This window comes from Stegostoma tigrinum, chromosome 4 (assembly GCF_030684315.1).
Source record: "Stegostoma tigrinum isolate sSteTig4 chromosome 4, sSteTig4.hap1, whole genome shotgun sequence".
NCBI lineage: Eukaryota > Metazoa > Chordata > Chondrichthyes > Orectolobiformes > Stegostomatidae > Stegostoma > Stegostoma tigrinum.
Window position 1 is genome coordinate 41014186 of NC_081357.1, and position 27898 is coordinate 41042083.

The 27898-nt window shown below is 39.6% G+C and overlaps 3 protein-coding genes and 1 long non-coding RNA gene across 15 annotated transcripts in view; 2 read left to right on the forward strand and 2 right to left on the reverse strand.

Moving 5' to 3' along the window:
• Positions 1–6595, forward strand: part of ankrd6b (ankyrin repeat domain 6b) — a 213173-nt gene extending 206578 nt beyond the window's left edge. For all 11 annotated transcript variants that reach the window (XM_048530346.2, XM_059645285.1, XM_048530340.2 and 8 more), the window contains one exon: positions 942–6595. In XM_048530346.2, the coding sequence (XP_048386303.1) occupies positions 942–1510 (569 nt within the window). In that variant the 3' untranslated portion in view covers positions 1511–6595. The remainder of the gene's footprint in view (positions 1–941) is intronic.
• lyrm2 (LYR motif containing 2) lies at positions 1791–20091 on the reverse strand. 2 transcript variants are annotated; one of them, XM_048530355.2, is made up of 3 exons: positions 19985–20091; positions 18520–18660; positions 1791–2441 (listed from the first exon to the last, which is right to left on the reverse strand). In XM_048530355.2, the coding sequence occupies exons 1-3, from the start codon at positions 20033–20035 to the stop codon at positions 2394–2396; spliced, it is 240 nt and encodes a 79-aa protein (XP_048386312.1). In that variant the 5' UTR covers positions 20036–20091; the 3' UTR covers positions 1791–2393. The 2 variants fall into 2 exon arrangements, with proteins under 2 accessions (XP_048386312.1, XP_048386310.1); XM_048530353.2 differs by lacking the exon at positions 1791–2441 and adding an exon at positions 14038–14883.
• LOC125452214 (uncharacterized) lies at positions 19960–27739 on the forward strand. The gene is made up of 2 exons (XR_007247494.1): positions 19960–20181; positions 25362–27739. It is a non-coding gene; the product is annotated as an uncharacterized LOC125452214 (long non-coding RNA).
• Positions 24798–27898, reverse strand: part of mdn1 (midasin AAA ATPase 1) — a 174473-nt gene continuing 171372 nt past the window's right edge. Inside the window, exons 99-102 of the mRNA XM_048530338.2 lie at positions 27298–27412; positions 26723–26786; positions 25755–25897; positions 24798–25386 (exon numbers count right to left, since the gene is read on the reverse strand). Of these exons, the coding sequence (XP_048386295.2) occupies positions 25201–25386; positions 25755–25897; positions 26723–26786; positions 27298–27412 (508 nt within the window). The 3' untranslated portion in view covers positions 24798–25200. The remainder of the gene's footprint in view (positions 25387–25754; positions 25898–26722; positions 26787–27297; positions 27413–27898) is intronic.

A 27898-nucleotide genomic window follows, 5' to 3' on the forward strand; every position in this document is an offset into this window, starting at 1 on the left:
TGGATGTAGAGTTGGGTGGCTGTTTCTGTCCGGCAGTCTGACCCTGCCAAGTTCTGATCTGAAATCACAGGAACACAGTAATTTACATAATTGGAGATTGTGCCCACCAGCACGTAGAATATCGATGTAGAGTATTGGAGCAATGCTGCGTAGTCATGGCATAATTGAAGATATGGGTCTCTTACTTGCTCCCACTCTGGGAAACTCTGAATCATGTGATTCATGCTTCTGAATGAGTCTTCGGGCAGCATGTGTATCTGCTTCTTTCAGGTATATTTACTGCTACCCATTTAAGAACTATTTCTGTTAGAATTTTAGTGGGGACTCACAACAACATCCCACTTCCGTCCCATACTTGCCCTGCAATCTTACATGTGGAAGGAGCCACTGCAGCCAGGAAAAGTGTTTTCTTTGTCAGCGGCTATTTCAAAAAGGTTAACAATTTACAGAAACAGCTCCTACCCCAGATTTTTCCCTCTCTCTCTCGCTCTCTCTCTCTCTCTCTCTCTCTCTCTCTGTCATAATGCCTGACTTGACCCTACAAAGTACCAGGAATCCTGAATGATTTCATGTAATTGTGTTTCACATTAAAACCATCAAACTCGTCCGTACTGGTTTTCAAAAGATAAGGAAAGACAGAGCTTTTATGAAAAGGAAATATGTTTTGTTTAATGCAAGGGTCACGTTTCCTCTCTGGTGCAGCGTGGCACTACTCTCAGTTTAGAGAAATGTGTTGAAGATTGCCCTAGGAAACGTCTCTCAAATGAGGTACAAAAACATGTACTTGTTACCTCCTATATGTTCATTGTTACTGTTCTGCACAACACAATCACTTTCTTTAGGAGTGGCAATACATCCACAAGAGATGCCTTTTTTGGATTAGTAAAATATACTTTTTGAAGGAACATGCTTGTCTTTTGTAATATTTGATGTGTTTGCAGGAACTGCACAGTCGCCACTGACTGTTTCTAAATCTGCCTCAGCCACTGCCCAAGCAATTTCTCTTCCAGCTGTTCGACCAAAGGAAAGGGCTGTTTATTCTGCTCCCCCTTCTAAAACACCCCACGACTTGTCACCTGTGGAGCGGCCGTTGCCAAAATCTAGTCATGTTAAGTTTCAGACATCGAGTGAAACTTCAGCTGTGAAAATGGACCAGCTGTTGAGAGTTCATCCACTTCGAGGATACAATCAAAACAAAAGCACCCAGACTAAAAAATCTCTCAGTGTAAGACACAGGCAACAACAGAGCAGCACATTGCTTTCTGCTACACAGAGCATGGAGCAACCTCATACAGTGGTCAAGGAGAGCATACCTGTGCTTGAAATCACTCAATATTTTTTTGAGGCCGTTTCCACGCAGATGGAAAAGTGGTATGAGAGGAAGATTGAGGAAGCAAAATGTCAAGCTGTTCAGAAGGCCCATCAGGATAAAGTCGCTTTGCTGGAGCAGATTAAAAACTTAGAAGAAGAATTACGGAAACTTAGGACTAAGATGCAGAAAGATAGCTAGCAGATGCCAGTCAAAGACACTCTTTCCTATCAAGTTAAATGTTACCTGTGGCAACTGACACCTCAATATTCTTAGCTGGAGAATAGCACATAAGAATTAACATAACAAGTGTATGTGGGCTTCCACTGTACAGGAGACTTGTATTTTAAAAATTGCATAATGTTGTTTTGCATTTGTTGGTGTCTTGAGTTACAGATTCAACCTGTTACCACCCTATTTCAGGGCCTACCTGTAACATTAAAAAATATTTTATGCCTTATGTTCATCAAAACTAAGCACAAAACAGATTCACTGATAGACCCTCATGCTTCTGTATTGTACAAGTTAGTAAATTATTACTCATGAAAAGTGTTGCAAACAAATATATTCTAATTACATTCCTGTTATATTGTACCATGGCAGCTTTAATGCTACACTCTGTGTACGCCAGTACGAATGCTATTCACAGGTTTAATCTGGGCTCAGAGAATTAACAAAAAAAAGATAAATATTATAATCTGAAAATAAAGCAAATTACATTTTTTTTTGCATTTGAATACCCATAGTATCAGAAGTTGTTTAAAATGTATTGACTAAAATGCACAGGGTTAACACTGACTTACGGTTACTGCTGTTAGATTCTGGCAGATCCGCCGCACATAGTGATACATAGAATATAATGAAGTGGATTTGAAGTGGATGTAATCATGAATATAAGTGACTGGAGACTTTTGCTTCACGTGACTTTGTGCAGGTGAATCAAACAAGTTGAGAACCAACCAGGAAGAGGATTTTTTTCACTCCAAAAATTGCATTGTGTTGTGAATATTAGGGAATGGTGGTTGAGATTTGATAATATGACATCTTTGTTGTTTTCCAGCCTTTGCAATGAATCCGGTCCCAGTTATCCATAGGTTAATGTATAACAGACTAGGCAGCAGTCAAAGTAGATCTGAAGATTTAACAGTAAAAGAAAGTTAAAGCAACTCTTTAAAGTATGCCCTACATACAGATTTGGACTATTCCATACTTTTTTCTTTTGGTTGAGCTAATTTCAAAGTCTTTCTGCGATAAATTCTGAACAGTGTAACTTTTTAACATTTTAATCTACCATGAGATGTGGATATCGCTAGAAGACCAGTATTTGTTTCCCATCCCTCATTACCCTCCAACTAAGTGGCTCGCTTGGCTGTGTCAGGCCAGTTAAGAGTCAACCACACTTATGTATTTTTAGCCGGACCAGAAAGGGACAGCAAATTTCCTTCTCTGAAGGATATTAATTGTCTGGGAAAGAGGGGATTTGTCAAGGTTGGGTGCAAAATGGTGGCACAGCAAACTAAGTCCAGAGACCCAGATAAAGTTTTGAGGACCCTCTGGCTTTGAATCCTCCCCATAGCAGATGTTGAAAGTTCAAATCAATAAAAACCTGAAATTAAGAGTCTAATGATGACCATGAAACCATTGTTGATTGTCAGAAAAGTCTTTCTGGTACACTAATGTTCTTTAGGCAAACAACTGCCATCCTTACTTGGTCTGGTCTATATTTGACTTCAGACCATAGAAATGTGGTTGACTCATCAGTTAGGAATGGGCAATAAATGCTGGCCTAGCCAATGATGCTAACATCCCATGAATGAATTTAAAAAAATAATATTGACAACACCCAATGACAGTTTCATGGACACCTTTTAGAATTAGAATTCCTATATTGTGGGAACAAGACATTCAGCCCAACAAGTCCACACTGACCCTCAGAAGAGCATCCCACCGTGACCTATTCCCCCTACCCCATCCCTGCAACTCTGCATCTAACTTGAAGTCAAAAACAAACACAACATCTGGTATAAGATAACAAGGTGTGGAGCTGGATGAACACAGCAGGCCAAGCAGCATCTCAGGAGCACAAAAGCTGACGTTTCGGGCCTAGACCCTTCATCAGACATCTGGTGTTGTTTTGTACATTTTTACTAGTTATTTCCTAATATCTGGCTTAGGAACTGTGGGTGTGCCAGGATGGAGAACATTGTCGACCGTTGTCCATGCTAAATTACCCATAGCGTTCAGGTCAATCCACCTATCTTGCACGTCTTTGGACTGTGGGAGGAAACCAACGCAGACCTGGTAAGAATGTGCAAACTGCACGCAGACAGTCACCTGTGGGTGGAACTGATCCCAGGTCCCTGACACTTAGGCAGCAGTGCTAACCACTGAGCCACCATGCCACCCTGAGACAAGATTCAGATTTTGTTAAATGGAATTAAATTCCACTAGCTACCATGATGAGATTTGATGTCCTCAAAGGATTATCTTGAGTCTCTGGATTACTGCTTTGGTGTTGTTACCACTTCACTACCGTCTCCCACTCCTGGCAAGGTGGATGATGAATTTCCAGATTGGAGTCCCATCATATTTTTGTCTTCAAAAGGGGAAAGGAAGGATATCATGCCATTGGGATAGTATCAGAGGAAGTTACGGTCATTGTTTCTGTTGCAATTGGAGAGACAATGGTAATAGTGTAAGCAATTTTTTTGCACAATATCAATAATAAGCACTTTTAATGAAGTGCATTTTAAAATGTGTTAGTTTTCCCACATTATTGCTTGTGGTCTTTGGATTAGGGAATGGTACACAAGTTGAGCAAGTCAGAATCTGTCACTCACAACTTCGTGATTTAGGGCACTCAGGTTAGGTCTTGATGTGAGTGGAGCTACAGCAGCATTTCCAGGAAGAGGGAGGGATCAGAAACAAGCCCAGGGTGAATTCGATGCTTAAGGAGCCTGCAGAGCTTTTATGGCAGCTAAAAATTTAGTGTGTAAATGAAACTTTATATAAGTTTCAACTACTTGATAACAGTAAAGAGAAAATGTGCAGGATCATGAGCATAATTGTTGCCTTACCGGCATTCCGAAAACCTTAAATACTAAATATTCTTGCCAGATGTCTATATTTCACCATTTCTCCATTTAGCAAGTGCAAGGAGCCGTCTTATGACACAGTGGTGATGCCCCTCTCTTTGGAGTCGGAGACTCAGGTTCAAGTCCCACTTGCTCCAGAGGTGTGTAATAACCGCTGAATGAGTTGATTAGAAAAATAAGTTTAACAATTGCAGACATGTACTTTCCTAAATTTGTAGCCCTAATTATTATCAAGTTGTTATAATGTTTGTTGCCACAACTTCTACAAAATGTAATGATTCTGCCAGTTGTGGTTGATCACCAAAATGGTAGCCAAAGCAGCAAATGGGACTAAAATAACTACAGAAGTTGCAACTTTTGATGATATGGTGCCTGCCACGAACCATCAAAATGTTAACAACTTCTTCATTAACCAAGAGATATTAGATATTTTGCTTTCTTTATTTAGTTTACAAATGATAAAATGCGCAAAATGGTTAACTCTTGTTATTGGATCTGTAAAACTTACATCCTCAAGGTGAAAATAATTGTAGTTTAGATATAATGAGCTACTGATACATTTGGGATTAGAAGAACTTAATGTTGCAAAGGATTTAAATTTTATAAGTAACCAGCATCTTTGTTAGAAGTTCACTACTCACCTCCCAACAGCTACAAAATGCTGTTTAGAAAATGAATTTCATGAATGTAGTAAATGTATGTTGCCGTATTGATTTTGAAAGGTCTTGTTCATTTTGGACAGAAATAATTTTGATTATAATGTGTGAGATGTACATTGGACAGCAAGACTTCATTGTAAAACTGTCTTTATGCCAATTTAGTATTGTGATTTCTGCGTAATGCACAACATCATGGTTGAAATAATGACATGGATGCTTAAGTAATTGTATGAGACATCAATAATATTTATAGATTATTCAGCAGAATAAACAATCATCATCAGCCTTGTTGTGCAAATTCTCTGGGATTTAAGCTTTGGGCTGAGGTCACAATTTCTCATGTTTAATCTCAGCTGTCAAATGCTTCCCCCATTTGAAACAATCATTACACTGCCTTGCAAGTAGAGAACCCAATGCTGGTTGAAAGGCCCCACTTGAAATCTGTCATCAACCCTGTTGAGTTGGATCCTCATTTGTTCTGGGTAATTAATGGACTAAAAACGTTAACTCATCCCACAATCAGGTAGGACACTGGTTTAGCTTCATTTCTGTGAAGCCAGAAGAATCTGAAATAATTCAAACTGTATAAGTAATAATCCAAATGACTGCCAGTTTGGACTCCCCCCTTACCATACCTCCCCCTTTCCCACCTAGAGTCATAAAGTCACACAAAATGGTAATAAACCCTTCAGTCTGACTTGTTCATGCCACCCAGATATCCTAAACTGAACTACTCTGATTTGCCTGTTCTTAGCCCATATCCCTTTAAACCTTTCCTATTTATGTACATGTCCAAATGTCTTTTAAATGTTATAATTGCACCCTCTTCTAACACGCTGTGGCTGCTCATTCCATACTTGCACCACCCTCTTGTGTGAAACGCTTGCCTGTCAGGTCCCTTTAAATCTTTCTCCTCTCACCTTAAACCAGTGCCATCTAGTTTTGGACTCCCTATCCTTGGAACAAGACCTCGGTCGTTCTCCTTATCCACACTCCTCATGAATTTATAAACCTCTATAAAGTCACCCCTCAGCCTCTGACACTCCTGCAAAAAAAGTTCCAGCCTATCCAATCTCTCTTTATAACTCAAACTACCTCAGATCTGTGTGCCAGCTTTGCGTAAGAGCCAAACAAAATACCTAAGGTTTTCATTGATGAGATGCATCTGATGCCCATCTGCTCTCTGCTTCATACAAATGTTTGCTCCAGAAACCAATGTTCCCTGAATTTGTCTCCATATCTTTCAACCTGTATTACACGTGATAAGATAGTTATTTGGATCTACAACGGTCCAAACATCCCACTCATATCAACAAAGTAATTTAGTCCTCATCAATGTCAAGTAAACAGATGTTGGTTTGCAACTTGCAGATACAATATTGTGACAAGTGTTTAATTATATTGATATTTTAAACCGGTCAGAAAAACCGATTGAGCCACCGAACTATAGTACAGTGTTTGCATCATATCTATTATTTGCTTGTAGGTTGGTGAAACTTGTAATAAATTTCTTCTTATTTTTGTATACCCAATGGGGAAAAAATGCTCCCGATTTCTTCTTTCAAAACGGTAATTTCTTAAAACTACTAACATAGCCTGGTTGTTTTTTGCATTAATTCGATTTAAGTCTATGTGGCAGGTTGCTTCGGGGAGCATGTGTCATGACCTTGTGTATTCTTAATATATTATTAAAAATGTAGTTTTTTTTTAAAGAAGCCCTATGAATTCCAGATTGTACAAAACACAAAAATTGATTGTGGAGAATTTTTTTTTATTTTTGCTGTGAATTTGGATGTAGAGGGAGTAGCAAATAAATCAACATTGGTTTAAAGTTCTCATTTCAATGTTACATTGACTTGAGGATAGATTACTACAACAATTTGCATTTATATAAACAACCACCTGTGATTCTCTAGCATCTGTAACATCCTAAGCTAGCACTTCTGTTTCGCTGCCAGTCAGTTTTTATCTCAACAACTTTGACAAAAATGCCCTCGGGTTACTTGGTCATTATGGTCATCGACGCTAACAGCGCAAAATGAAGCCATTCAGCCCAACATGTCCATACCAGTCAAGAAAGATCTGGAAACACTAATTCCATTTACCTGCACTTGGCACATACAAGCCAATTGCAATACAAGTGACTATCTAAACACTAAAATGTTAAGAGTTTCTGATTCAGCCTCTCTTTCAGGCAGTGAGTTCCAGATTCCCACCACCTTGATTCCTCCACTAATGGAGAAAGAGTGCTATCCTGTACAACCTTTCTATATCCCTCGTCATTTCAAGCACATCCATCGATCCCTTCCCTTGACCTTTTCTGCTCCAAGGAAAACAATGCCAAAACACAGACAGCATCCTGGTGAGGTTCCTCTGCATCCTCTCCTGTGCAGTCACATCCTTCCTATAATGCAGAACTGCATGCAGTACTCCAGTTGTTGCCCACACTGTATTTTATACAGTTCTAGCATTGCCTCCTTGCTATTGTCTTCTATGCCTTGGCTAATGAAGGCAAGTATCCCATATGCCTTTTCAGCCAGCTTACCTATCTGCCCTGCTAGCTTCAGGGATCTATGGATAAGAACACCAAGTTCTCCCTGATCTTCAGTACTTTTTAGGTACCTACCGTTGGATGTAATATGTTGTCTTTTTAGTGCTTCCTGAGTGCGGCACCTCACATAGTTTGGATTGAATTCCATTTGGCGTTGTTCTGCCCATCTGACCAGTCCATTAATATCCTCCTGCAGTTTACAGCTATCCTCCTCACCATTTACCATCCTATCAATATTCATGTTATCCATGAACTTCTTGATCAGACATTTAAGACCAAGTAATTAATGTGCACCACCAACAGCAAGGCCCCAGCAACAAGCCCTGCAAAACCTAATGGAAACAGGCTTGCAGTTAGAATTGCCCCTGGACTACCCACCTCTGCTTCTTGCCACTAAGTCAGTTTTGGATCCAATATGTGATTTTGCCTTAATTCACAGGTTCTTACTTTCGTGATCAATCTGCCATAAGGGACCCGAACAGAAGCTTTACTAAAGTCCATATACACCACATTACGAGCATTACCCTCTGACCTTTCTGGTTACCTCCTCAAAAGATTTGGTCAAACTTGTCAAAAATAAGATTCTTCACAAGTCTTTGCTCAATATCACTGATTTTGATATTGAAACAATATGTGGGTTTTGAAAATTACCACCAAGGACCCTATGAAAACTCCTCTTTTGCCTTCTTCAACTGGATGTCATGTATCTCATCTGCGTCTGCCAAAGATTTTTAAGGCTTTTGTTCATTCGCAGGATGTGGACATTGTTGCTAGGTCAGCATTTAATGCCCTTCCCCAATTGTCATACAATAATAAATACAGCTGTGATATTCTCCTCAATCAGTAACGCAACTCTTACGTCCTTTTTGGATGTAAGTTTGCTCGCTGAGCTGGAAGGTTCGTTTTCAGACGTTTCATCACCAGCCTAAGTAACATCATCAGTGAGCCTCCGATGAAGCGCTGGTGTTATGTCCCACTTTCTATTTATCTGTTTAGGTTTCCTTGGGTTGATGATGTCATTTCCTGTTCTTTTTCACAGGGGATGGTAGATTGATTTGGAGCCAATGTGTTTGTTGATGGAGTTCTGGTTGGAATGCCATGCTTCTAGGAATTCTCGTGCATGTCTCTGTTTGGCTTGTCCTAGGACGGATGAGTTGTCCCAATCAAAGTGGTGTCCTTCCTTATCTGTATGTAAGGATACGAGTGATAGTGGGTCATGTCGTTTTGTGGCTAGTTGATGTTCGTGTATCCTGGTGGCTAGCTTTCTGCCAGTTTTTCCAATGTACTGTTTGTCACAGTTCTTGCAAGGTATTTTGTAGATGACGTTTGTTTTGCTTGTTGTCTGTATAGGGTCTTTTAAGTGTGTTTTAGTGTGTTGGTGGATTTGTGGGCTACCCTGATGCCAAGAGGTCTGAGTAGTCTGGCAGTCATTTCCGAGATGTCTTTGATGTAGGGGAGAGTGATTATGGTTTCTGGGCACGTTTTGTCTGTTTGTTTGTCGGAAATGACTGCCAGACTACTCAGACCTCTTGGCATCATGGTAGCCCACAAATCCACCAACACACTAAAACAGCAGCTAATGAACTTAAAAGATCCTGTACAGACAAGCAAAATGAACGTCATTTACAAAATACCTTGCAAGAACTATGACAAACACTACATTGGACAAACAGGCAGAAAGCTAGCTACCAGGATACATGAACATCAACTAGCCACAAAAAGACATAATCCACTATCACTAGTATCCTTACATACAGATGAGGAAGGACACCACTTTGATTGGGACAACACATCCATCCTAGGACAAGCCAAACAGAGACACGCACGAGAATTCCTAGAAGCAGGGCATTCCAACCGGAACTCCATCAACAAACACATTGATTTGGAGCCCATCTACCACCCTCTGAGAAAAAGAACAGGAAATGACACCACCAGCGCAGGAAATTACATCACCAACCCAAGGAAACCTAAACAGAAACAGAAAGCGGGACATAACACCAGCGCTTCACCGGAGGCTCACTGATGATGTTACCTAGAATGGTGACGAAACGTCTGAAAACTAACCTTACAGCTCAGCGAGCAAACTTACATCCAGAACCTCAACCTGAGCTACAAATCTTCTCAAAACACGCTAACATCCTTTTTACATTCCTCTCTATCGCTGCTGAAATATCTAAATTTCAGAGCTGTCAGTCCTGCCCTTCTTGCAATCAGGTTTCTGTAATGTCTACCACATCATAGTCCCCTGTACTAATCCAGGCTCTAAGCTCGTCTGCATTATCTGTCATACTCCTTGCATTAGAACTTCATATTGACAGTCGCCAGTGGTCCTGCCAGTTGTTCCTATTAGACGTATCTGATTTAGCCCTGCTCTTCAAACACTCCACATGCAGGCTTATTGGTCTGGTTCCCACACTCATTTAAACCCTCCTGATTGCACTATTGTTTCAATATCAATATGTGGGTTGTCCAACTGAGGTGGGGGTCATATTATACCTTGTATTGGGGAATCAGCCTGGCAAGGTGATCGAAGTTGCAGTAGGAATTTTGGAAATGGTGATCATAATTCTGTAAGTTTTAAGACTGTTATGGAAAAGGGCAAGACTAGACCTTGGGTAAAAGTGCTAAATTGGGAAGTGGCTAATTACACGTATGAGGCAGGAACTGGAAAAACTGGACTTAAGGCAGCTGTTTGAAGATAAATCCACATTTGACTTGAGGGATTCATTTAAAAACCAGTTAACTAAAGTTCAGGACCAGAACGTTCCTGTGAGGATGAAAGATAAGGATGGCAAGATTCAGGAACCGTGGATGATGAGAGATGTTGTAAGTTTAGTTAAATGATTTTTAAAAAAGCATATGTAAAGTTTAGGAAACAAATCAAACAAGGTCCTTGAGGAACATAAGGGAAGCAGAAAAGCACTTAAACAAAAATTAAGAGGGCTAGAGGAGCCATGAAATGTTATTGGCCAGTAGGATTAAGGAGAATCCCATACATCTATTGGGAGCAAGAGAATGACTAAGGAAAGGATAGGTCCACTCAAGAACAATGGATAAACATTGAGTGCAGCTACAGGAAGTGGATGATGGTTAAGTTTAGAGAAGGGTTGTTGATACTTTAAGGCATGTCGATATTAGGGAGGTGGTGTTCAGCAGCTTGCAAACTATTTAAGGTAGATAATTCCCCAGGCCCTGATGGAATCTGTACTAGGATACTGAAGAAGGCAAGGGAGGAGATTGCTGGGCATGACAGAGACATAATGTCTTCGTTAGCCACAGGCGAGGTCCCAGAAAAGTGGAGAATAGCCAATGTTTCTCCTTTGTTCAAGACAAAACCAGGGATAATCCAAGATACTTTAGGCTGCTGAGCCTAACATCAGTGGTTGGGCAATTATTGGAGAAGATTCTTAGAGACAGGATTTACTTACATTTGGAGAAGAATGAACTTATTAGTGCTAGTCAGCGTGGCTTTACACAGAGAGGTCTCATCTCAAAACTTCATTTAGTTTCTTGAGGAAGTGACGAAGATGATTAATGAGGATAGGCAGTGGATATTGTCTACGTGGACGTTACTAAAGCATCTGACAAGCCTCATGGTAGGCTGGTCCAGAAGATCAAATCACATAGAATCTATGGTGAATTGGCAAGGTGAATACAAACTTGACTTGGCCATATGAAATAGAGGTAGTTGTGGAGAGGTGCTTTCCTGATTGGAGGTCTGTGACCAGTGCTATTCTGCAAGAATCAGTGCAGGAACCTCTGTTGTTTTTGACTTGCATAAAAATGTTATCTGATCAGTAAGTTTGCAGATGACATGGAAAGTAGTGGAGCTGTGGATAGTGAGAAAGATTATCAAAGGATACAGCAAGGTATCATTGGAAAGTTAGGTGGAAAAATGGCAGATGAAGTTTAAGCTGGACAAATGTGAGGTGATGCATTTTGGGAGGTAAAATGCAAGAGGAAAGTATACTGCAAATGGACCCTTTGCAGCATTGATATACAGAGGGACCTTAGAGTGTAAGTCCATAACTCCCTGAAAGTGGCAACACAAGTGCATAAGAAGTTAAGGAAAAGTGGTAAAGAAGTTATAGGGCATGTTTGCCTTCATTGAGTATAAAAGTCAGCAAGTCATGTTGTAACTCTAAGACTTTAGTCAGGCCACATTTGGAGTACCGCGTGCAGTCTGGTCACTGCACTAATAGGAAGGATGTGGAGGTTTTGGAGAGGGTGCAGAAGAGGTTTACTGGGATGTTCCCTGCGTAGGACTGTGTAAGCTACCAGGAGAGGCTGGAAAAACTTGGATTGTTTTTGCTTGCGTGTTGGAGGCTGAGGGGCTAATGTGATAGAAATATTTAAAATTATGAGGCATGGGTAGGATAGTCAGAGTCTCTTTCCCGCAGTGGAAGTGTCAAATACTAGGGGTATAGGTTTAAGATGAGAAGGGCAAAGTTTATGGAAGATATGTGAGGGAAGTGTGCTTTTTACACAGAGGGTGGCAGGTGCCTGGTATGTGCTGCCAATGGAGGTGGTAGAGACAGATATAGCAAAGCTTAAGGGACATTCAGACAGACACAGGAACAGACAGGAGATAGAGGGATATGGATCATGTGCAGGCAGATAGGATTAGTTTACAATAGTGTCATGGTCAGCAAAGACATGGTGGGCAGAATAGCCTGTTCCTCTGCTGTACTGTTCTGGCTCCCACCATGCCAAGCACTCTCAAATTCTTAAAAATAGATTTTAAAGACCACTCAAGGTTTTCCTTTGCTTTTCAGATCAATGGTTTCTCTTTCTCTCCTAAATTAGCTTTCTTAAATTCCCTTTTTATCCCCACACTTTTGTACTCCACTAGGGGCTCTGCAGTATTGGGACATTACTATCTGCCATTAGCTTTTTTTCTTAATCCCAACCTTTAATGCCCTTTGACACCCAGGACTCTCTATTCTGGGTTCCACCTTTGTCTTTATGAAAACATTTTCTCATTTAATGCAACCTACTACTCTCTGACATTATCAAAAGTAGCTGTCTCAGTCAACTTCGATCAAATTGTATCTTAGCAGAATTAGCCTTGCCCCAATTTAAAGCTTTTATTCCTGGTCAATCCTTATCCCTTTCTATAACTATCCTAAATCTAACTGAGTTGTGGTCACTAAATCCTGCCTGGGCTGATTTCCAAAAATCAGGTCCAGATCTGCCCCCTCCTTTGTGAGGCTTTTTATGGACTGGCTAAAAGGTATCCTGGGAACTTTTTTCCCTCTCCAAACCTTGCACCGCAAAACTATCCCAGTTAATATTTAAGTAAACAAAGTAAGCTATACTATCTTATTATTTTTACATTATCTCTCTCTCTCTCTCTGACTGTCTTGGGGCCAATGGTACACACCCAACACTATGTTTCCTCCTTTTTATGATTTTTACTTAAACTCATATGGCCTAATTTTATGATCCTTCCAAGATATTCCCCCTTCTCATTACTATATTGGTTTATCGATCAATATTGTGACCCACCCTGCACCCCTTCTGATCTATCTGACTGCCCTGTAACCAGAAGTGTTGAACTGCTAATCCTGCCCATCTTTCAGGCAAATCTTGCATATAGCTATAGTATTATATTCCCACATGACTGACTATGTCCTCAGCTTGTCCATCTTAATCCTCAGGCTCCTTGCGTTGAAATATATTTCATTCAGCCTTGTTAAAACCACTTCTTTCTTGCCTAGCCTATGCTACCTTGCTTTTCGAATTCATGTACTGGTATTTCAACTTCTAATTCCATCTCAGCTTTGTCTCCCCTCTCGGCTACTTGAGGATCCTATCCTGCTACCAATCTATTTTAAATCAGCATTTAGCAAATCTCTGTGAGGATACTGGGTCCTAATCACGTTTAGTCATCACTTGTACAGGTCCCCAGAAATGGTCCCAATGCCTCAGAAATCTAAAGCCCTCCTGTTGCACCATTTCTCCAGTCACATATTTATCTGCTCTTTCTTTCTGTTCTAATACTCACTATTGTGTGGCACTAAGTAATCCTTTGTAGTTCCTTACAGTCTGCTTTCAGGACCTCATTTCTCTTGCTTCCTATACCATTAGTCTCACATGGACCACGAAATGGCGTTGCAGAACGCTTTCTCTGCAGTTGATCCATGATATTGTTGAGCCTGGCACCTCGAAGCAATATTCAGCAGTGGCTTCTGAAGGAGAAGTCAACATCGGCATGACAGTTGGCAGGTATGAGACCTCAAAGCTTAAAAGGTAAAGGGAAACTATACACTATCCTGTTATCACTTCTATGGCTGTAAATACACCCACTGCTAATGAATCCCCTGTCACTATTGCCTTTCCACACTCCTTCCTTCACTACGAACCACCCACAGTCTTGGCTTGGGCAATAAATTACAGACACTTTATTTGAAAAGCAATGACTCAAGTGAAAAAATTCCGCTTTTATTGACATTCCCACTTAACAGCCTCTGCATAATCACAAATATCTTTCAGACTCCAGACCACCTGTGAAAAATGGCTGTGGATATACAGCCTCATCATGGTTAGAACATTGTTTTGTTAGACTAAGAACTGCAGGTACTGGAGATCTGAAACAAAAACAAAAAGCACTGGAGAAACTCGACAAGGCTGCCAGCACCTGCGGGGAGAAAAACAAAGTTAACATCCACCACGGAACCAAGTGGGAAAATCAGCCTGAAAATTTAACAGTGAAATTTTCACACCATATATTACAAAATTTATACAATTAGTTTTCCTTTCTCTCCCATACAGTTCAAGAAATCAGTACTTTGAAATAAAGTCTGTATAAATACTATGAAAGGAGCAGTCTTTTATAAGCTGTACTTCTTCAAATGATTAATTGCACCCAACTGTAAGGAGGTTGTACAGTTCACAAAGTAGCCTGTATCCTATTCTAGAGTATCATTAAATTCACCTCCCAAAATGTTACATTTTGATCTTGCACACCATGAATCACATATGACTACCCAAACATCATAAGGTCATTTTCCAGCAAATGATTTTAATTCTTTCCAAATAATAGTTTCATTGTAAATGATGTGATGAAGTCACTACTGGCAAATTAATGAAAAGCTTTCCTCAAAGCCCAGAACATATGTTCCAGACAGGTATCAGCAGGACTGTGCAAGTGTTCTGGAAAATCTTAGCCATCTTTGCTTTGCTTTTTGTTTATTTTGCTAATCGAAGCATTTTTTCTAGCTCCTTAAGTTGCAGATTTCCATGAGTGAGCATCATTCGCACTGTATCCTGTATTGGAACAGAGATCAAAAGTTTTAGTGCATGACTGGAATTATAGGAATGTTATCTTAAGTAGTTACGTATAGAGAGTTTAAAATAAAATTTATTACAGATACTTAAAAGGAATTTGCATTTCTATGGTGCCCACCAAGCTCCCAAAACAGACAGAAGCCAGTGAATTATTTTTGAAATCCAATCACTGCTTCGACAAGCAGCTGATGTGTGAACAGGAGGGGCTCAGCTAACTGACAAGTTAATCTGACTTAGTAATGTTTACAGATAAACACAGGATTGGACATTGCAAGAACTTTATTGCCACATGAATAGCAGAACTTGGCTTTTTGTCACAGCTGAAAGTTGAGATCTCTGACGCATTTTACTTAGTATTTGTTACCAAGGTGGTGAAGAGTATGCATGAATTGGAAGACAGGAAGTTAGAACTTGTTGGTTAAAAAATGATTTTCGGGAAGTGTGCTGTGTTCCCTTTAAGAGCCTGTGATTGGAACTTTATAAATGCAGGTGCACAGAGGGTGCCTGAATGGAAACATTCTGTACAGAACAGCCAAGCAGCATTTTTCCAAGACAACAAGTTTGAATTTGGCCAATTAATTTAAATGAAGCACCTCGATACAGAAAGCCAATTGAGCTTAAATCTGATTGGTTTAAGGTTGTCAACATAATCATAAGAATTTGATTATGTTATTACGAGTATAGAAGTTGAGGACATTTGGAAAATCAGGGAAAGCCAGCAGCCAGAGTTAGCACCATTCAGCTCTCAGAGAAAGCCCATCTAATTAATCACAGGTACCACGGTATTTAGGCTCAAAGTCCTCACTGAAGAAATTGTAGAGACAAAACATCACTGACAGCAGCATTAGTGGAAGAAGGTGTTTGTGAAAAGTGGAGATGACAGAATATTCCAAAAGACAATCTCTCCAAGTTCGCACAAAGTTATAACTCACTGTTCTCTTATTAATTGGGTTTATATTAGTGGGACTTATCTTCATTTAAACAGCATTCCAGTAGAATTTAGGCCAGTTAGGAAGGGGGAATTGTCGGTTTGTTAATAATTCTGTTAATTTGTTCACTGTTGAGTTAAATAAGTAAATTGTTTCTCGTCATTTTTAAATGGAGATCAGGGATGGCCTTTCTTTTAACCATTCTTCTAATAGATTATGAGGGGAAAGGCGAGCTTCTCTGGGTGTTCCAGGGATAACTATTGGAGGGGTGCCCTTACTTTTGTCACACCAGATTGGGGCTTGTGTTTAAGTTTAGTTATTAGAGGGGTTCAGCCAATCCCCCTCCGCAACAGTATTAGTGTTATGCCTGACTGTATTATGTCAAAAACAAAATGCAACAGTTGTTGGAGATGTGAATTTTTCTGTTGGAGATGGGAATCTCCTTGAATGCCTCCTCTGCCTTAGCAGTGCCACTGAGCAGGACCTTCTGGAGAAAATGTTGAGGCAAGCCTTCCCAAGGTGGAGACAGAGGTGGGCTGACAGCTAAGCCGTCAGGTTAAAAGATGCCACCATTCCCAGAAACATCTGCCTCATCCATGAAGTCAAACCTAAAGATTAGTGATGGCCTGCCTCATTCTCACAACTCCCATCCATCAGTCAGAATGAACATCTTTTGGCACTTGGAAATCTTTAGCAAAAGCTTTTAAACCTCCGGGAGCCATCACAAGTCACATTCTCCAGTGACGGTAATCCAATTTGTGGATTATCCATCTCACTCACTTTCCAACTTACTAACCTCAGTAGCCAGCACATCATCTGCCACTATTCTCACGATCTTCAGCATGATGCCATCATCAAATACACGTTGCCTTCTTCTTCCTTTTCCGCATTCTGAAGCGATCATTCTCTCTGTCACACCTTGTGCACTACTCAGTCACTCAAACACTTCCTCCCTCTTTCCTATTACAACTTTCCATGCAAGTGCAGAAAATACAACATCTGCCCTTTAACCGTCAGAGGTCCCAAACATTCCTTGCAACTGAAACAATAATTTATTTGTATGTTCCATTCTGTGTGCCATATTCACTGTTCACAATATAATCTTCTCTACAATGGTGGCAGCAAACAGACAGGGTGACCGTTTGCTGGGATGCCTTCATTTGGCCCACAAGCAAGACCCTCAACTTCTCGTCATGTGTTATTAAAATTCTCCACTGTGCTCCCATTACTACAATGTTCCAATGATGCTCAATGTACAGCTGAGGAAAAGCACAAACTTTCTGCTGAACACTAATGTGTTGGCCTAATGTAGTCAATAGTGAATTCACCAATCTTGGTTCATAGCCTCAGTCTCCATTTTGTTTTTTTTGTGTGGTTTAGGTTTTTCTAGTTTCTTTCTTAATATATTTACTTGGTGGCCAGCCTGCTGCCCTTAATAGTTCAGCTAGACAATATTTTGTTTCTTGTCCAATTGCCACTCCCTTTGATTTTACATAATGAAACATTTAATCTGTTCTGTTCTTCATCCAATCATGGAGCTTCCTTTTTGTTCTTCTGCAGTCATCTCCCACACTCCACGAAAGCAGGTTACGTTTCTAACTCTTAGCAGTTTTGCTGAAAAGTCAGACTCTGTGTCTCTGTTCACACAAAGAGTCAGATCTACTGTTTACAGGACTTTCTGCTTTCATAGTTTTTCAGCCTCTGTTGTACTTAACTTTTGTATACAAAGGTCTCTAATTCACAAATGAGACCAAAACAGGGTGGAAGCAGAGAAGAAAGTGCAAAAAGCATTGGAAGACATGTGGGAGAACAATGGGAGGTGAAATTAATAGGGTTGAGGTATCCAGCTGCTTATTTGGCTCTGGTTGAAGATAGTTTGAGATCCATTAAAGGTTAACTGATTTTATTAGAAGAGTGTCAAGAAGCTTTTTTGTCTGTTCTCCTAAGGGAGGAGAAAGAATACCTCCAAAGTTGAAAAGCAAAGGACTTGTTTCTTTAGTGTTCCAAGACTGCTCGAGGTGATTTACTCAAGTTTCATAAAGTGTAATTTACACGAACTCTCAAATGTGTGTTGAAAACATGAACTTAATTTCATCACCCCTCTTCCTCTTACGTATGCAACTGTACTTTGCTAGATTTTCAAAACAGAGTTACATTCCAGCACAGTTTCAATAGTTCCAGAGTATGATAAAGTACCCTGTTATTTCTAGTTCATGATGGAATACCAACTAAAGAACCTGTACCTTCACAAACCCCATTAACACCAAGATAATTGTTCAGAAAGGAATACAAATATTAAATATTAAATGATTAAGCCAGATTTTTATATAACACATTAATGTAGAAACAAACAACATTGCATCTTAAAACTGAAATACATTCATAAAAAACAAACACAGGTACAGCAATTTTTTAATATTGAAACTGACAGAGATATGATGAATATACACAATATTTTGTCAGTTAAGATACTTCACCAGCACTGGAAGCCAGTGGCAATTTTGTAGTTTCAATGCTATAATTTATGATTTCATTGTTATCCAGTAAATATTGTTCTGTACCTCTGACATTTGTAGCATCACACTTTAGGTATTAGCCAGGAAAAGCAAGGAAACTGATCGTATGCTTTCCAAGATATATATACACACAAAAGCAGCCAAAACCTGTTTATGTAGCAGTAACCTACTTCATCTGTAGCATTCTTGTTCTGTTTGAATTCTTGTCTTGCCCAATTCTTAAGATATTGTTTATCTCCTTCATTTGGAATTTGATGAATTACTTTCAGTATCTTCCTGTACAAAGTCAGAACCTTCTGTCGATGCAAGAACTAGAAAATGACAATTAACATAATCAGACTCAATTTGTAATACCGAGTAAAAACAAAATAACATATGCTCATTTTAAATAAAGCATGATGTTCTTTTTGCAAGGTACATTTTTCCATTTTTGATACTGACATCGAAGACTATAATTTAGATTACATGCAGAATAAAATTTATTCTGCTCCATCAAATTCAAATTCAACCTCAGAACAGCAACTTCTCCATATAATTGGAATCACTGGACAATGCCAGTCTCATTGCCGGTCACAGACGAACAAGGATGACAAACACAGTCAGAAAACTTTTAGAGCCATCCAGTCCATCAATTCATAAAGTCAGCATGATTCCAGAACTGAAACAGGTCAGCCAGCCTGCTGGGTCTATGCCGGCTCTTGTCAGATCTATGCCAGCTCTTGCTTGGAACAACTCATCTATTCCACAACTGACCCCTTTCCCCTGCATTTTGTCTCTCTCCAGCTAATTACCAAAATCTTTTTTGAAAATCTCAATTGAATCTGTCTTTACAAAAACTTACAGGCTGTGTGTCCACATCATTCACTCGCTGCAGAACAAGTTTTCGCTGGTGTCTTTTGTGAATCCCATTAAATCTTGTGTTATCAGCTTCTCAATTGTTCTGTCAACTGGACGTTATCCCTGTCTAGTCTGTCCAAACCCCTTATGACTTTAAACACTTCTATCCAAAATTTTCTTGATCTTTTCTTCTGTTATCTATTTACACATGGTGGCTCTCTGAAAAAGCTAACTGCTAAGTCTCATCTGTGACGAGTTTCCAAATTATGACTTGCAAAAATGTATCCTGTCTCAGTGAGGCTAAATACCAGGTTTACATCCTGTTGAACAGGGTTATTATAGCGACAACCTTCCAGTCATATGATATAAATTCCATATCGAAGGATTTTAAATGATTATTGTAAAAGCCTTTGCAATTTCTTCTGCTTCCCAGCTGCATTCTAGATAACTGAGTATCAGAGCTTAGTGTCTTTTAAAATGCTTCTTATTAATACTTCCTTGACTATAACTATCTGAAAATAATTCCAGGGCTTGTGACTCAGAGGGAGGGACACTACCGCCGTGCCACGGGTGCTGGCTGCAGTCTTCTCCGAAAGTGAGCAGACACAGCGTCGAGAAGGCGGATGGAGCTTAAACTCGGACCTTCCTGCCCAGAGGTAGGGGAATAGGGGTCTGCAGGGGAAAGGCTCCTGTTTCCGTGCTCGGAAGCGGAGGGTCCCCGGGATTGTCTCCACGCTCTGCTCCCATTGTGATGTCACTGAGTTTGGAACGCGGGGTGAACGGGCACGCGGCTCTCACCTGCCTCAGGCTCAAAGCACCAGGCAGTAACCTGGCCGCCGCCATCTGCATGTCGCACCTTGATGCGCTCACAGGCAGGCCCCACCTCCACCCCGGGGGCGGGGACAGCTCAGACAGACGCTTGAGGCCAAAGGAAATGCTGTGGATTCCGGAAGACCTGCAATGTAAACAAAAACACCCCGCAGCAAATGATATCGGTAAGAACAAAAGTGAAGTAAGGCACAGGAAGAGGCCCTCTATAATAAGATAATAAAATGTGAGGCTGGATGAACACAGCAGGCCAAGCAGCATCTCAGGAGCACAAAAGCTGACGTTTCGGGCCTAGACCCTTCATCAGAGAGCTCTCTGATGAAGGGTCTAGGCCCGAAACGTCAGCTTTTGTGCTCCTGAGATGCTGCTTGGCCTGCTGTGTTCATCCAGCCTCACATTTTATTATCTTGGAATCTCCAGCATCTGCAGTTCCCATTATCTCTAAGAGGCCCTCTAACCCTGTGCCGATCAACATGCCCTGACTAAACCGGAGGAAAACCTTCTGCCCTTAATCGGTCGGTATCCCTCTATTCCCTCCATATTCATGTCCCCATTCAGATGACTCTTAAATGTTTTTAATATGCCTGCTTCCACCACCTCCTCTGGTAGTGCATTCCAGGTTGCTACTGTAAAACCTTCCCTCGCACATTTCCCATAAACTTTCTTTCTCTGATCTTGAACCTGTTTCCCCTTGTAAATGAAACTTCAGCCCTGAGAAAAGCCTCTGTCTGTGGGTGTCATAATTTTGTAAACTTCTATCAGGTCTCCTCTCAGTCACCATCTTTGCAGTGAAAACAGTTCCCTAATCTTTTTAACCTTTCCTCATAGCCAATGCCCTCTAGACCTGGCAATATCCTGGTGAAGAGATAGTAAGAACTGCCGATGCTGGAATCTGAAATAACACAGTATGGACCTGGAGGAACAATCCTATCAACATCCCACCGAGCTTGCCCAGCCCCACCCTCCACTATTTATTTCAGAACTCCCTTCCCCATTTCTGAGGAAGGGTCCTAACCCAAAACGTCAGTTTTCCTGCTCCTCTGATGCTGCCTGGCCTGCTGTGTTCATCCAGCTCCACACTGTGTTATCTATTAATATAGAAGGTGAACTTTCTCTGCCCTCTGTCCAAAGCTTCCATGTCCTTCCTAGTAATGTGACAACTAAAACTTTACATAATACTCCAAATACGGCCTAACACATGTTTTATATAGCTGCAACATGGTTTCTCGAGTCTTCTACTACATGCCCCGGCCAATGAAGGCAAGCATGCCATGTGCCTTCTTAATCACTTTAGCCACCAGTGTTGCCATGTTTAGGGGAACTGTCGACCTGCAGACCAAGGTCTATCTGTATATTACAGGTTCTGCCATTTACAGTATAATTCACACCTAAATTTTATCCTCCAAAATGCATCACCTCACATTGGGCTGAATTAAACTCAGTCTGCCATATCTGTGCCCAAGTCACCAACCTGTCTATATCCTGTTGTATCCATTCACAATCGTCTGCACTATCAGCAACTCTGCCAATTTGCTAATCAGATCACCCATGTTTTCCTCCAGATCGTTTATATGTAAACAAGAGGACCTAAGACTGTTCTGTGTGAAACATCACTTGTTATTGGTCTCCATTTTGAAAAACACCCTTCCACTGCCACCCTCTGCCTTCTATGACAATACCAGTTTTGTATCCATCTAGCTAGCCCACCCTGAATCCTATGTGGCTTTAGTTTTTGTACTAATCTGCCATATGGGACTTTATCAAATGCCTTACTAAAATCCATATAAATGACATCCACAGCCTTTCCCTTATCAGTTATCTTTGTCACCTCTTGAAAAAATACAATCAGATTGGAGAGACGTGACCTTCTCCAGACAAAACCAGCCTGTCACTGACTATTTTCTTCCAAATATATCCTGTCCCTCAGTATTTTCTCCAAGAGTTTCCCACCACAGACATCAGGCTCACTGACCTATAATTTCCTGCATCATACATGCTTCCTTCTTTAAACATAGGAACAACATTGGCTAATCTCCAGTCCTCTGGAGCCTCTCCTCTGATCAAAGAGGATGTGAAGATGAATCTCCAGGTGTTGGTAGAGAGAAAGACTTTCCACTTACATCAGAATATAATGTTACAATCAGTCTGGGACTCCCCCCTTTGACATAAGGCAGCAATTCAGAATCCAGAAATATTTTCAAGGGTGTGGGGGAAAGCTGCTGTTAATTAATGTAATTCGCCAACTGTTGTTGATTGCTCTTAGATCAAGCAGCTTTCTAAGACTTTTATGGATTCTTGTTGCACTGTTGATTAGAAATATGGTAGTTCAGTTAAAATTTGCAACAATCATTACCGAAGGATTTGGCTTTTTTTGAGTTTGGTTTATTGTTGTTATAGGTACCGAAATACAGTGAAGTGTTGTTTTGCATGCTATACAGGCAGATCATACTGTACAAAATGCATCAGGGTAGCAGAACAGAGTTCGGAATACAGTGTTACAGCCGCAGAGAAGGCACACAGAGAGACTAATATTAACATTTGAGACATTGTTCAAGAGTCTGATAACAGCAGACAAGCTGTTCTTGAATCTGTTTGTATGTGTATTCAAATTTTTATATCTGCTGCCTAACAGAAGAGGGTGGAAGAGAGTATGACCGTTGTACGAGACGTCTTTGAATATGTTGGTTGCTTTCCCAAGCCAGTGAGAAATATAGATGGAGCCACTGGATGGAAGGCTGTTTTGAGTGATGGACTGGACTGTGTTCATGACTTTGGACATGTTTTGTCATTTTACTGATAACAAAACAATGGTGTTTATGCTGACCTTGACAATAGCTGCCCCAAGACTGATCCTGGAGTCTAATTCTGAAGCTTGCTACTGTTTAAAGGATATTTTTGGGTAGAAGGATGCTGCTACGATTCCTCGATTGTGTATAAAAGGTCCTATTTGGTTTAGTGGTAATAATTCAACTACTGTTCAATCTTACATGAACAGCCTGTTAATATGTGACACTCTATTGCAATTATGCACAAGTTATCTTAGTCTTAGTAAAATTGTCTCTGGGAGGACTGTGGATATAGGTCTGCCGTCCACAAAATCTAAAAAGGTATTCTGTCTTATAACCACTGAAACCAGTGTGACAGCAGATTGTGTGGAACCTAATACAGTCTCCAACCCTTTCAGAACCATTATCTTATACATGACATGGTACCCAACAATGGCATTCTCAAGTAATCCAAATGTGCAATCACTTTGTTTGATGACTGTGGGAATTCTTCAAAAGTTATACACAGCTTTTACTGAAAGATTACCTGATATAAAACAAAATTTTCACTAAACCAGTCAAGGTAACCACACAGCACTAATCTTAGATAACCTCCAATACTCTAAAACACTTATTCACAACCAGTTAAATGTGACAACAGGCAAATTGAAATTAATTACAAATACGTCATCACATGTTAAACAGTAAATACGACTAAAACAGATTTTATGAATTGGCTCTGCAGTCCATTCAACAAATTATCAACTGCAAAGTCTTTCAAAGCTCCATTTTCCAAAAAATTCAGCTCCTCTTTTAGGATTTAGTAGAACCACTTAAACTCTGCTTATGGTGAATATACACCAACAAACCCACTAATGCTACCTTCTGCTTATTCTCAGCTTCTGGATCCAGCCTCCATCTTTTTCAGCCTGCCTGTACTGCACCACTTGGACTATCATCTAAGCTCATGTGGCAGTATCTTTTTAGATTGTTTCAGTTCATTTCAGTCTCCCCAGAAATGTTGGTATCCAATGCAATTTCAATTCTAGCTTTCTTAGAACCTGCAAGTGTCAATTTACTGTGTTTCCCTTTTCAAATAGGATCTGTTAAAAAAAACTTTTAAACCATGGAATAATCCAAGGGATATTTTTTCAGTAAGTGGTTCAGATAGCAAAGAAACAATTTAAAGGGGGAAAAAAAAAAACTCTTATTGAACAGGTCTGGGAGATTAGAGTCGCTCAGTATAAATTTCCTAATCCGTGCTGGATTCTGGTTACTTCCTTTGCCAACTGTGATTTTGAATGTTAGGTGTACTGCAAAATTACATCCACATTGCTCCCAGAAATGAAATTGATATTAAACAATCACATCAGCAACTCACTATAAAGTCTGTTCCCAATCCTGGCATATTCAATATACAATCTAATCACAAGCTCAAGAAATTTAACAATAAAGCTTGCTTGGCATGAGACCAAGTCTATATTGGTTATTTGTTCACTTGATACTAATACAGACACTAATAAAGTGATTTTGCATCCTTTTAAATTCTGTTAATACACTCAGGACACACACCAGGAAGGATGTTTTACTGCACGTTAATGAAATCAGTAATTCATCCTTAACTGAAGTACTCCTATCCAATGCTGGGTGCCAGACTCTGGAAAGAATGCCAGGAGGTTGCAAAGTTCATGTACTACAAAAAGGAGAGCAAGATCTTGTTATTTTAGGCATTGGCTAATGGGAAATAGATCAAGACACCTAAATGTAGCTTTTTCCTACCACAGCCAATGGAGAAAGATAGTATCTATCACTGCCTAGGCTCAAAAAGGAAATAAGTAATGTGCCTTGAGCACACAATCACACTGTGATTTGAAATAAAATACTGGAATATTTTAAACAACATATTTGAAGTTTTCTATTCCAAAACATGTTTGCATTCAAAAGAAATTCCCAACATTAAAATGGATTACGTGTCATCAAAAGAACCAATATCTTTAAGAAGCAGAATGGAACAAGCATTTAGTAACTGATTTATTGACATACAAAAAGATACAAAGGTTCATACTTGGGATTGTACTCTATTTCCAAATAGCACATTAACAGTTTCATTTAAACGGTCACATTTGTAAATAATATCCACATTACCAAACAACATCTGATACTCAAACCTCAGACAGGCTCTCACATTTCGTACATTAAACTGTGCCTTTGGCACAAACCACCATGAACACAGTGGTACAGTTCTCAATGTGAACAGAGCTTTTCACATTAATTTTAACATCACATTCTCAGTCACAGAACAAAGGTTTCTCTTGCTGCTAATGTGCATTACTTAGTACATTAAATATTACAGTATGTGCATTAAATGATCTGAGATAACAATGAACAATATGGAACATGTCAACTCTGCATTCCACTCTGTTAATGATCAGCTGCCGTCACTAGTTCAAACCACTGTCTAAGAGCATCACTGAGTGTTTCTGGAAGGGCATTCACATTTCGTAGAATTATGTAGAATGGGAATGGGAATTCTTCCATATATGATCTAATTTCTGGACTTTCACCTTGATCCTTGAATATAGGGACTTTAATGTCCAAAATGGAATCCTGGAAGTGTAAACAAGAACAGAAGTTACAAGACTGCAAAAGAATTACTTCCACGCCATTCTTCAGCCAAGTTAAACAATAACTTTACTAGCATGATACTAACATTGTGATGCAACGACAAGAATTGCTAATTTAATGTACATGAACTTTGTCTCATCAATAAGCAACTAAAAATTAGCAAACTCTTCATTCAATAGTATAACTTGAATATGATCCAAAGCATGTGACATTATGTCTACTTCCCCCATCTCACTGACAAGTGGATGATGTTTTATAGAATTATACAAACTACAGAATCAATTAGTTCATTTACTGAGCTTTCAATGGGAGCAATTTGAGTTTATTTCTAGTAATTATATAGCTCTTACCTTCGAGTCAGGATTGTCCAGCACAACAAAGATGACAAAAATATTGCTGCGTCGAGCAGTCTCAACAGCTGCTGTAACTCGCTCTTTCCCTTCCAAGAACAGACCTCGTCCGTCAGACACTATCAACAGTAACTGTGCTATTTCTGCCAAAAAAAAAGTACATTTTCACGATTCTGGGATTTATTTCACCACTTTGTTTATATACAAAAGGCTAATCAAATTTTCTTTTAGAAATTGTATTAGTTTAAAACATCGCATAAAATGACTTTTTGCCTCACTAACCATTGAAACACCTCTATCATTTCAACATACCACTGCTAGAATCCCTACAAAAAAAAAACTGTTTTCTCTCATGTGCCATTTAAACCATTCACGGCACTTCCTGAAAACTGGTGTGATAGCTTACTGCCATCATAAATCTTCATTTGGAACCCTACTGGGTGATTCAACAATGTCAGTATGACTAATTCCTTGATGATGGGATTCTGCATTCATTTACTTTCAGTCGAGAGTGATCAAGAAGTAGATATCAATGCTCAATTTGTTCCACGCTTCCACTCTCACGGAATATAGGATTTTCATGTTCTTTATAGTAGTGGGCAAAATTACAAATTGAAGCCTCAGAACAGAGCTAACTTTTGGCTTGAGAGCACAGCAACACCTGCACAATTAATCTGAGTCAAAACACAAGAGTACTCAACCTATACCCTTCAATATTTTCACATGTACAAGAAAATGCACAAGACGTTGGTATAATTTCTCAGTGCATCTTTCAGAAAAGCCCAGACGACATCTTAGTGAGGTTCAGTGCAGTGTGTACATTGTTATCATTGTTCAACATTTACAGTGCAAGTTGGCAAAAAAACAACTGTCTTTCACATATCTAACAAAAGATGATTGTGGCAGAGAAGTGGAGAAGGCTTCTTGAATGTGGACAGCAAGTAATAAATTAGTGTTAAAACTCTGACCTGGTTTTCCCAACTGGGACTGGTCCTGTGCTGCAATAAACATGTTGGCAGCAGATTCCAGAAACTGCAACAGAAGTTGGAAATCAGAATTACCAGCATTACTTTATCCTTCACAAAATATGACGTTGGAAAAGTGTAAGCAATTATGATCCAAGGGATGAAATTTTCAGTTCTTAGCTCAATTCTCATTCAATGTATTTATTTCCTCAAAGAAAATTTTGTCTGATTAGTCTTATAGTCTGCATTAATTATTATTGTTTGATTTAGAAAATGAGATTATAAGATATCTCCATCATTCATACAATGGTTTAAAATGCTCAAAGCAATTAGTTTATGATAATACTGACAAATTAATACTATTACAAAATGGTCTAATTCCCCACCCAACAATCTCTTCCTGGGAATGTGATTTTAGTTGCAGAAGAGATTAACTATAATTGGCCCTAGTGCTGAGGAGGCAAAACAATTTAGACTGGGCTACATCCGCCATACAAAGCTTAAATAAACACAAACACGCAGTTTTTCTTAGCACACATTGCTTCTTGTAAACAATTACTATTAGTATGAGCACCAACCTGAGCTATCTTAGTTTTCTTCTGTTGGAACTGACAGCTCCTCAGTATTCTTGCTCCTGACTGATCATTGAACAGCTCATGGAATGGATGCAGCAACTGGACATTCTCTCCAAAGCTGACAATTGTCAAGAGGATGGAAGTTAGTTAACAAGAATGTTAACAAGGACAGTGTAAACATGCAAGAAAATTGACAACCATGAACACAACTTCGGTGAGACAGCAAATAACATGGTACCAGAATGTGTCAAATAACAGCACTGTAGTCTCTTAAGAAATAGCAAGTATGTTTAAAAAGAAACACCTGACACTGTCAAAATCAAGATCAGAACAAACATGAAAATCATAAGACGCAATGAAATGGGATAGATTTGTCATGGTGATGGTAGGTTACAAGAAATCTGTAACATTTATAGGTGCATATGCAAATAAATGTTGGACTTTGGTTCTTGTGTTTCTACTAGGCTGCACTGTTATTTTGCATGCAATTCATTTGAAAGTTGGCCAAACATCTGCAAAATATTGGGGATTTCAAGTACAAATCAAGACCTTCAAGTTTTTGTGCCAATTTAAAAGATATTACGCCGGGAAACCAGCCCAACCC